This window comes from Triturus cristatus, chromosome 4_1, assembly GCF_964204655.1.
Source record: "Triturus cristatus chromosome 4_1, aTriCri1.1, whole genome shotgun sequence".
Lineage (NCBI taxonomy): Eukaryota > Metazoa > Chordata > Amphibia > Caudata > Salamandridae > Triturus > Triturus cristatus.
Window position 1 is genome coordinate 981,722,351 of NC_140585.1, and position 12,091 is coordinate 981,734,441.

The window sequence follows — 12,091 nt, forward strand, 5'->3', positions numbered from 1 at the left end:
TCATCAAATTCCTTTAAAAAAAATGTTTACGTCACAACTCCAAATTAAATATGTTTAGTATTCATTAGATACCGCGCCCTAAATATTGCTGAAGTCACACGGGCCCGAAGGCTCAACTTTCCGTCTCAGCACGTGTGCTGTAGTAAACAATAAGTCTAACCTCGGAGGCTGCTCGTGCAGGGGAATGTACCAAGAGGTCTGAAGGACAAGGCAAAATTACAATACAGCAGGGGATGCAACACACAGGTCCTGGTCACTGGGTGACAAACACAGTGGATACAGTCAACTGCGTACGAGGTGCCCCTAGGCCATTTTAGACACAAAATACTGAAAACACAGACTTCACAGAACAGCCAGACTCGCTCGGGCATCAAGAAATGAAGTTAGGAAGCGATATTTCATCACAAAAGCGAAAGTATTTAGTGCAAACCCTTCCCCGCGAGCCTCATCTGGGCGAGTGGGAAACGGGCCTGGTGGAGAGGCCAAAGTTTGCACGGTCTGTAACAGACACAGAAGGACATGCATGACCACACATGCCAACATTTTAGGACATGTGGGAGATTTAAAATAAAAAAATCGGGAGAATGAAAATTCACCATTGACTTCTATTGTAGAAAATGTAATTTCAGGCGGGAGAAAGCTAAAATAAAGCCATTTTTGGCTTAAAATCGGTAGTCTCGCGCCTGATTCGGGTCTATTGGCATGTCTGTGCATGACGTCCAACGGCTCCTTCTGCCTCCACAGCACTTACTTGTACGTCCGATCCCTATCCGGCAAGACAGAGGCATACAGTGCGAAGAAAGGGAAGCGCCGCAGCACAGGCCAGTCACACACTGTTAACGTGGACAGGAAATACAGAGCTGCGTTACCTTCCTTGTACCTGCACGGTGAACAGCTAATACACTTCAAGGGTAGTGCCAAAAAAGGCGGGCGCCACTTTCACCGCACCTCGCTGCTAAGCAATGGAGCTGCGAATAACGTGGAAATGTGCCGAGGAGTCACCAAGCACATAAGCTAAAGCTGAACGAAGCAGAATGGTCAGAACAAACAGAAGACAGATGCCACCGAGCGCGACCCGTATTCAAGTTATAGGGTACTGTCACTTGATTGGACATACCGGGAGTGCACATTGCATTTTCTTGGGACAACTCGGGAAAGAGGTTACGGCTCACCAGAATGCAGAGGTGTTTCCTATAAAAATGCATCCGCAGGATAGAACAGCGGGTTAATACCCCTGCTGCAGAATGTGTGTGTATCACAGGCTTGAGTCCTGGAGGGTAGCCTTAGTGTCTTTTCCTTTTCAAATCGATTTAAAAAAATACTACTGAATAAGATAACCACCAACTCTTACGTCATTTCCAAGCACCATAATAAGCGGTCTTAAGGAGTCAATAGAAACTCCAACTCCTAGCCACATTTCCACTACATTCCAAACAAGCATTGGCATAACCGATCGGTGTCCCCGTTTGGACCTTCTAAGTGTTTAGCCATACAGCACATTATCCAGGGATCGAAGAGCTATTGAATTACTACACACAGGGTCATGCAGTCTGATTCAGGAATACATGCTTGCCTCAGGCTACATTTATGGACACATTGCAAGGCTTTTGTAACCCACAGACAGAAAGACAAGTGCCTAGATGCAAGTCAACAGCACTAGAACATTCTCTGTGCGATTGGATCACTATAGTATAGAACAGCCTGAAGAATTAGTGTCAGAGGCAAGTTATGCTTAACACAAGAGGATGATAGATTTAACACACCTCCGACTGTAAACAATGCACTGAATTTACAAAAGCCCAATTGTTTGAGCAGCGCACGAACCTTGCTATCTGAGTTCAGGCTGTCTCCGAAGCACCAGGCCAGGAGTGATCTGTTCAAGGACTGCGACCCCTCATTGCGTTGCATTGCAATCTCCAATATAATTTGAGCGCATTACCTGCTCTACAATTTAAATGAGGGCCAGAGATGAAATGTGACTCACATGGCTCCCTCCCCGCCCCTTGCACAAATACTCCTCACTTTCTAAACATGGATGAGACCTTTATCTGCATAAAATACCAGGGCAGAAGAATCAATGTCGCCTCTAATAGAGAGAAAAAAACGCTAAAATAAGTTCAAATAAACCACCCCGGAAACCAGACCCTTATCTAATTCCAGATGACATTAAAATACTTGCAACTGAAGGTCTTAAAATGCTCAATATGTTCTCACGTACAATGACCGGAAACACTGCTAGTCAACGCAGTCCACAGCCATGTCTGAAGTACTCGCCTGCCGCATATGGGAACACCGTGCTCTGCATGTAACTAGAGTCTTTTCCTAACGAGTACTAAATGGCACGCTGCCGAATCCGTTTTTACAGCTTTCAAGAAAAGAGGCAGACGTTTAACCATGTAGGCAGAAGTTCCGAGTCTCCAACATCTTTCCTTATTTGGACAAATAAGTTATGCCCATGTTAAATGTTGAGATTTTAGGCTTAAGGAGAAACTGCTCATTTGAACATGAGCGAGTAATTTCAAGCCAACGCCTATGTGCAGTAAAGCCTATGTGTGAGGGAAGGCAGCAGCCATGCATTCAAACAGTTAGCAGCAGTAATGTGACAACTTCACAACCCAGAATTCTACCTTGACCAGGTGACACGTGACTGAAGATGAACAAAAGTAGAGTTCGCCACTAGCTTTAATCCACAAACTGCTTATTCACAGTTTCGACTTCTTGCTGGTCCTTGGAACCTGCCTGGGACGGGAACTTACTTCCATTTTACTTTGGATATGGCGGACAAACCTAAATTAACAGCAGATTCACACTGAGACCAGTGCTGCCCGACTGAGGTAGTATCATAGCTATAAGTCATAATTATTCAGTCGCTTTTGAGAGCAGGAGGGCAATGCACTTTATTAAAATGCCTGTGCTGGAGCGGGAATCAGTTTCAATTAAAATCTCGGTTTACCATCATCCGGGCTAATTCCTGCGGTCACTGAGGCAATGGATCCTTGCTGTTGTTTATAAGAAGATGAGGAGCTGTACATCACATACATGATAATCAATTTCTAATCAATTGTTAGTCAATATTGGGAGTTTGGTGTGAGTTAAAGGGTTTTATTTCAAATCTGTAGTAAATCTTTATTAAGGTCACAAGTTAAATTCATCAATTTTAGTCATTGGAATCTCACTAAATATCAATTATTATGGCAATCAATAAATCACATTAATGTGCATTAAGCATGTTCTATAAAGGAAAAAATCCCTGTTCTAGAAATGGGGACAAAAAGATGTCAGTCAGAACCCATAAAGAGTTGTTCGAGAGAGCGAGAGTGCAAGCATAACGCTTCAGCATAAAATCAGGTAAATTAATTAAGCCTCAAAGCAGAACTTCCCATAAAGAAAAGTTTGAGAAACTCAGAGGCTCATAATAGCGTGAGCATTGGGCAGGGCAACAGAAATCTGAGTGGATGAGGGCTAGATGTGTGGAGCGTTCCAGACCTACTCTAGGAACACACACTATTATAGACGACACAATTTATCAATGTCGCAGTTTGTGATTTCTTCTTAGCCAATCATCTTTCAATGCCCTCATGAGAATGCGTTCACTCCCAGGTTTCGCACAGGAATGCAATAGTCCACAGACGGCAATGTTGAGTGAAACATTTATTATCAAATACAATGTTAATTCTCTTAGACTTTCACACCAGTAATGTCCTTTAAAAATGCTGCACCTTCATATATGAACTTCATTACTTCACTAAATGACAAATCTCTAATCATGAGTTAACAGCTCTCCAAGACAGGACCTTCAAGCTTCACCTCCAAGCTTCAGACATATGGTGTGTACAGTTCCTCCGTTGACACACTTCGCCTCTGCCTACCCAAGGATGAAAAGGTTCTTCGCCTCTGTACCCAGAAGGACAGAAATGCATGACTTTGGTGCACAGAGCGGTGCCCGGGGTCATGTTGTAGTTGATGAGGAAAAAGCATGGTGGGTTGAACATGTGCAAAGCATTGCTAAGGTAGCATAGATCATGTCTTAATGTGTGCTGTGTGGGTCAAGCCTATGGAAAGCACGACTGAGGATGTACAGAGCATGACGGTGCAAAGACCGAGGTCAAAAAGATCTGGCAGGCAAAAAGTTCATTTTTCTCCAGTACTGGACTACTTTAGCAGATTTCAAAACACTGGTCAAAAGATAGTAGTCTGCAAAGAACGTGTGGCCTGAAGTACAAAGATTACATCTGCAAAAACAGGGTGCAAATTGCACACACGTTTTTTGCAAATGCAATCTTCTTTTGCATATCGACCTGTGTCCAAATGGGTCAGTTAATAAACATCGCAGAGGGGCTCAGTACGACTTGCCTTAATAAAATGTCTGCAGACGCAATTTGCGACCCCTGTGATTGGCTACAATCAGTGATGGTGGCCTGCGAAGGACAATAGACCACCATCCCTGTAATTGCTTTCCAAAACTCAACTTTTAGGACAGGCATTAGCCAAGACCTTTTCATTTTACTAAAATGATATGTTTGCTTACACCCACTACAACATCAGCATGAGGCAATGTGTCAGCCTACTTCAGACACTGGTTAACTTCATTTTGAGTGACTGTATTCAGCTCTTACACAATGAGCACATCCACGCACAAGGTATTTCCTTCAGTGGCAGGGTTTTTGTTTTTACTATATAATCACTTTAGTGTTGCCTTTGTGTTTAAAGCCTGAGGTGAAAGAAGAAGGCTTTAAATCAGATGTGAGCCGGCATGATCAGTTCCCATCTCCTGCGAATACTGTCATAAATTACTTTCAGTGTCCTTTGTTTATCTGGCTGATATTGTTTAACAGCACCCATTCGAAAACATTCTGTATTAAGTTAGCTTCTTTTTACTCTTCATACATTACACAAACCAAAAGTTTCAATATTTTATATATGTATTCATAAGCAGACAGTTCTTCAGAACATGTTTATTCTGGACTCAATTTCACCAATGATTCTTTCATAAACTTTGCCCAGGAAGAAAACCAGCCTTTATTGTATTTAATTTGCAGCACCTGTAACACTTAAAATGTATTTCCTTCTTTCTTGCTTTTTTAAAAATCTCTTGCCTTCTCTATTTCATTCTTTCCGCCCTGCTTTTCATTTTCGTTGTTTCTCCTTCTTTAATCTTTGTCCTTTTTCATTCCTTACCTTCCTGCTTTCTTTCCTCCATCTCTCCCAGCCCTTTGACATCCCTGCCTTTCCACATTTTTATTTCTGATCCTTTACCTTTCCCATCCCTTTTCCTCCTTTCTTTCCCATTCATTTCATTTTTTTCTCCTTTCTTTCCCATCCCTTTACTCCTTTCTTTCCCATCCCATTCCTCCTTTTGTTTAAGGCAAAAACAGTCACCCAATGGCAGAACGATTGATATTTTTGTTTAGGTCTGTGTTAGCCAAGACCTTTTGATTTTACTAAATTAGATGCATGAAATAGTTACTTAGATTTCAGCCACACTTTATCCATTTGTTTGTTCATTCACATTTTTCTCTAACTTGCTTGAGCATGCATCAAGGGGCAACTGGTCACGCCTCTTCAGCCATTGGCTGACTTCACTTTAAGTTCTGGCATTCTGCTCTTTCACAAGGAGCATATTCACAGAGTAGTTGCTTTCAGTGCCAAGCAGTACTGTGGTAATGTGTGTTTTTTAAATACTTTTTTTTGCCTTCAGTTAATGGTTTTTTAAAGTTTTTTTTTTTTTTTTTTTTAAGATCGAAGAGCACCTGGCAGCTTCCCGAACAAAGTTCAGCGAAAACCATGGCAAGACAAAAGAAGAATTGCCAAAAGGCTAAAGGACAAAGCAGACCTATTGGCTCTGCCAATGCTCGTTTTTAAAAGGGCCAGAATTCCTTAAAGTAACCCGCGCAGCTTTAAAAAAACAGGTTCAGTTTTGAACAAAATCAGTGAGTGTAAGCAGTGGTTTCCCATCCCTAAGAAGCATCCACAGGGTCCCCTTCCCAAGTCAGTTATCACCCACACTGGTTACTTATCAATGGTTTGTGACAAACTATGGTTGCAAACAATTGAAACATACCTGACCAACTCGCAGTTTGGAATCACTGCCCATAACATGCCCCTTTCAAATTGTGCTTCGGTATGGGTTTCTACACATTGTCATTCTGAATACATTTTCAAAATTGCAAAATGAAGTTGGTAAATCAGGAAAAGTGATTTAGTAGTTATTCGGGGTTTGAGTTACTAAATCACCTTTTGAATCAGGCCCATTATCTTATTTACTAATAGTACTGCAATGAAGAATTTATATATTTTTACCTATGCTGGCATACACCCCATTAAAAAGTAAACGCCCAAACAGAAACATTTTCCTTTAAAAAATGATTGATTTAAATCCAAAGAGCTGAAGGAATTGCATTCGGTTATAAAGGGTGCCAGAAGTTTTGTTTTTTAATCTTTAAAGTTTGCATTAAAACCACTACTTCATTAATGATTTATAAATTGATAAATATCACAACAGTTTTCAAAGTGCATGATTAAAATCACAACGTGGATGCCACTCATCTAAGAAATTGAAATAAATTGAGAAGGTTGTCCAATTTTGCAGGTCACCTCGGGTGCACAAATGCACAACAGGCAAAGCATACATTTGGGACACCACTGCATGTAATATCAGCTCGCTGTCAGTTTACCTTATTTTAAACACTTGTCTCAATGTACGCCTGTGCAATGTATATATAAAAGTGTGTATCGGAGCTGTATTATAAATAAATGCAGGATAATAACATACTGTTTACAGGGTGCAAAAGCTCTCTCCAGGTCTGCTTTTTAAGACCACAGTTCCCATCTTTGTATTAATCTAATGTTAATGTACATTACACAATGTCAGCTTGTACATTTGACAAACAATATTCGTAGTAGTGCTTAAGAAAGGTATTAGTCTTGCAGGTTTAAGAAATCAACATTACACGACAGAACTTAGTTTATTGGCGCCATCTTGTCCCTTAAAAAGCGGCTTAGTGTGTGGGGTCCACCATCAGGTCCTGGCCCACAAGCATGGCCGTCACTGGGTGCATGAAGGGTCTGTGCTTATGATACGCGTTGACTGCTTGCGTGCGGGCCTTTTCGAAGTTATAGAGGTCCCTGTAAGGAAACAAAGATGCAACAAAACATTAACGGAACACAATAAAGAGCTGTGAAGATTGAGTCATAATCTGCGACTTACTAGCGAGAAAAGTAATGTAAACGGCCACTTAATTTAACGCACGTAAAAGGCAGTCCACTCTTGGTTGAATCTGCAGCTGGGTGAACACCATTCCCTAAATACACGGCTACAACTAAATTGCAATATTTTACGCATAAGCCATTCTACATCTGTAAACAATTAAGCCTGAGCTTGCAAAAATAATTGTAGTGAAACAAAACACACTTATCACCTCCAGTCATCAAGGGAGACAATGCAAGAAAAGATTATACACATTACACTGAATCAAGAGCAGACAATCTTAAATCGTGGTACAGTCCATGAAAAGTGACTATTTTAACTCTGAAGTGATCGCACTGCAAATATTACACCCCAACCGATTTCTTGCCAAACCCGCCTTTTCAAGGTTCATGGACACTGACCGCACCACGTTCTATCAAAAGCACAGGTATATAGTCTCTTCAAACATACCTATAAGTGAAGTGAGGGACTGGTGCAGGAGGGAAAGAGCAGCATGCATGAATGAATGAATGCTGGTCCACTGCCAGCTTCTTGATCTCACCTCTCCCTCAGAACTGTACAAACCCTCTCTTGTACTCAAGGATGCTCATTCATTGAATTCATTCATGGGCAAGAGGACAGCTTCCGAAGACTAGGCAATATATGGGACAGGTTTTATTATAAAAGCAAGATTGGTACACGTTTCTCTGTACTTCGGAAAACAATGCAAATGTATATGAACAAGCTCGTAGACTGTGCTCTTTACCAATACCATAATTTAAACAATCCTTCCCTCAATTTCGTGCTCATGTAATATGCGCTGAAAGTAGGGGTGCTGAAACACCCCCAAAATAACCATGCTGGAGTTTAGAAGCGATTGACAAGCCTTTACATTTTGTTTGTCTGGTCACATTTGGTGTGCATTCAAAGACAGAAGTCAAATGTTAGGCTTTGCCTCCTAGGGACCTTGGTGTTTAGTTTTCTTTTTCCATTACAACGAGAGGTTTGGTTACCATCCACCGGGGTATGGGAACGTAAGAAGCTGAAGGTTATTTTTTGTAGCACGCAATAAATGTAAATTACTGTTAAACGGCACAAATATTTCAGAATATATCAGAATAAGGAAAGCACAAGTAAAGCACTTTTTTGTACTTCTGAAATGAAGTGGAAACAAATATTTTAATAGGATCAAAACAAATCAATGCACTATGTGATGCTGATTTCCATATATTATAGTTTGTGCGCTGTACAGTTTCATCAGTAAAACTATGTGTGCAAACTTAATAGTCATTAAAATTGAAAATGTGTTTGCTGTGATGGCACTGTGCTACCACATCATGCATACTCCAATATACGACTCAACTAAAAAAATTAAAAAACTATGCCGCTCCACTCACTCTACACTACTCCACTCTGACACTCCAGAATGCTCTACTCCACACCACTCCACTGTATACTACTCCACTTAACACACTGCTCCATGACAATACTCTATGCCACGCCATTCCAATTTGCAAATTCTATGCCGCTGCCCTCTACACCACTTTATCCTATGCCACACTAGTCCACTGACAGTTTGCTCCACTGTATGCCACTCCATTCTATGGCACTCAACACTATGCCACTTCAGTATGCAATGCTCCACTCCACGCCACTCCGTTCTACGTCGCTACTCCACTCTGAGCCATCCTACCCTACGCCTCTCTACTCCATCCCTGTCTATGACACTCTGACACCAGCCGGTAAGATCAGTGGGGCGTTGGGTTCGAGTGGGGGGATTTCGACAGACTACCACGAGGGAAAATTAATTATTTAATTTTCCTTCATGGTAGTCTGTCGAAATCGCACCGGCACACCGCTCTTACCTGCATATGCCACGGCTGAATGATACTCCGCTAACTTTTAGCCATGCTGATGCACACCATGACTAAAACACACTGGTAAAGTCAATAGCTCTTGCATATGGAGACCTATTGGCTTTGCCAATGCTGGTTAGCTTTCTGCATGAAGGACCAGAATGATAGGTTAGGAGTTAGCAGACTGATAAAGAACTGGAGCATCCTTAGCCGTCTAACATGCCACTTCCAAAAATTCCACCATTCTACAATCAATATATTCCTACTGACAACATTTAAATACATAATTACAGACCAATCATTATGTTATTATACCATAAGTGACGTATGTTTGCAGGCTCTCCTACCCAGCTGGACCAAGGCCAAGTTGCAAAGTTCAGTTAATTGTCAGTGGATGGCCCAGTCTACTCTGCAGATGTACTGAACTGGATTGGCAGCATCTGTCAAAATCAGAACACCATGTCTATACAAATGCTGCAACGATGCTGGTAGCGCCAAGTACATACTAAGAATGGAAAAGCTAGCCTGAAACTAAATTGCCACATAAAATTGATACAACTCACACCATGAGACTCTTGAAATACTCCCGGACAAGTAAACAAGTGTGGTAATTCCATTATGGAAGTGAATGATCTGCGCTCCCAAAAGATCCATATTTTGAAACCCTCTCTTCCTCACGGAAGACTAAAAAACATCCAAGGGCCTAATTTAGAGTTTGGCAGACAGACTCCATCACAAAAATGAAGGCTATTGAGTCGGCCTCAAAACAAGTGCAATGGGAAATAATACACTTGTAATAAGGTAAACAAGGTATCCGTCATGTTGGCGACAAAGTACCTGTCCACCAAACTCTAGACAAGGCTCTTAATTGTCAATCTTGACTACTCTTGAAAATAAAGAACGTCTTTGTGAACTTTTAAGGTATTCTGACCTGGAACAAATACTAACTCAGATTCACAATTTCGAACGCAGGAACTGAAATATGTATCCAAATATTTTGCCAGTTGCTCAAACGAGGACCTGGTGAAATGCAATAGCGCCAACATCACTGCTGAAAGTCAGTCTCTCAAAGTAATATGCAAGAGTGAATCACCGACCGGCTAATGAACATTCGATGGCCCTATAAGGGCTGTCTGGTGGTCAATTCCTCATTGATGGAAGGAATGAAAATCATGTAAAGCTTTAAAGGACTAGTCGTGCTAATTTTACAAAATTTGCAAAATGTACATTGACAACTGTGAAGGTCTTAAGAGTAAAAGAATCGGAGCTGCATTTGATTCATGCTAAAGAGCAGCTTCTCCATGAGGCACAGAGCATACTGACTGACCGACTGACCACTGCTTGCTTGGTGCATTACTAAATGAGTTTTCGGAGCAGACCCGTTCCTCTGGTTCAAAGTGGCACACTACAGCATTTAGCCTTTCATGACTCACTGACGTAGCACAACAGTAGATTCTCAAGCCCGCTCTCCTACACCAACTCACAAGCTTGCAGACATGTAGATCTGTCAATGTGCATTCCAAATGAGCTTTTAACAAATTCCCTTTCTGAACTGAAGTAGATTTATGCAGCTCACTCAACGCTTAGAAGTTCTTCTTGCATATGCAAAATTGTTTGGTGCATCTAACCCACAGACAGTACTTCCAAGTTGCAGGATGTGTCTGCGGTGGTGGCCGGCTTTCTACGGATGAATTATTCATAACAGATAAGCTGCGGGTCTTGGTCTTAATATCACGCATACGTTCATGTTTAATGAGAGCGATAGAGATTGACTAGCACAGCTGTGTGTAAATCCTTAACTGCACTCACCGACTATAGCAGCCACAACCCAAATAATGAAATGTACCTTCAGCCTCTTAGTATAAAAGGTAACATGATCACCCATTTGTTGAAACCCACTGAAGCGTTAAGACAAAATGGCAAGGCTTAGAACTAGTAATAAAAGCAGCATTTCCCGCAAGAATGACCACATAAGATGTAAAAGTTTGCATCTCCTAAGTGATGGGCATCAAAGCAATCTCTTACTTATTGCTTGGGAAAATAAATACGAATCATTTTGATTCCTATTGTTTCCCAACTCTCGAATTTTCTCAAATCAAGAATCCCTTTTGAGGGGGCGTGGCTTGGCACTCGAGTGAATGGCAGCACCCGGGTGAAGCTCTGCGGTCCGCCGGGAAGACTCGGCGTTTCAAGCCCTGCTGCCACTCGGACGGAGGCGCACACGGACCTCTGAAGACCCGGTGCTTGCTTTGAGACCCCCGCTGACTTCAACTGTGGACTGTAAATGCCTTTTCTCACCGAAGTGAGTTCTACAGCGGCTTCGCCCTTAGCGCGGCCGCCATTTTGAATTTCTAAGCCCGCGAGCGTGTCTCCTCACAGCAATGTTGAAGTTTCTTTTCGGATCACCAATGCCCATACGTTCACTAACTTTACACCAAAAATGTTGACTGGCAGTTTGAGGAGGAACAGTGGCATTTTACTGCAGTTTCCTTCCATTTTGGACATTGTTTCAGTCTCCTCACTTAAGTATATGCAGTAATTGTTATGGTTGCCTTTAAGCATGTCTTTGGGCTGCAGGGCTTTTCTACCTTAATGCCACTGCTTTTCTCCTCTATCAGCATACTTGTCAAGGGGGATTGTCCTTCACAAGCTCAACGCGACCATTTTTTGCGGTGTACTGCCTCATATATTGTTTTTTCCTTCCAACATTGGTGGTATAAGTCGCAGTTCATCCATTTGGAGATAGTTTGATTTTGGATGTGTACTTTTATCTCTGGCATACCAGTACTTTGATGATGGCATGATAAATAACTGCAATTGACTGTATTGACTAGAGGAGTCTCCCATGTTTTTTCTGGAAGTTGCTCTTTTGCGCTCAATGCATTGTTAGCCGGGCTTGATCCCTAGTATACTAGCACTGGCTCGGAGCACGATAATTGTGTTTTATGGGTAGAACGAAAGTACCTCACCCCTCTCTCTCCAAATCCAAACACATTTTTATTAAAAAAAAAAAAACAGATTTTTTCTGAATTCTCTAAATTAGAAGATT

At 41.7% G+C, this 12,091-nt stretch overlaps 1 protein-coding gene across 3 annotated transcripts in view; it reads right to left on the reverse strand.

Annotated features, from left to right (window-relative positions):
* Positions 1–6,407: 6,407 nt before the first annotated feature.
* LTA4H (leukotriene A4 hydrolase) overlaps positions 6,408–12,091 on the reverse strand; it is a 322,194-nt gene continuing 316,510 nt past the window's right edge. For 2 of the 3 annotated variants that reach the window (XM_085653897.1, XM_085653896.1), the window contains one exon: positions 6,408–7,125. In XM_085653897.1, coding sequence (XP_085510023.1) covers positions 6,999–7,125 — 127 coding nt within the window. In that variant the 3' untranslated portion in view covers positions 6,408–6,998. Of the gene's footprint in view, positions 7,207–12,091 lie in introns of all 3 variants that reach the window. The other variant, XM_085653898.1, reaches the window with a different exon arrangement.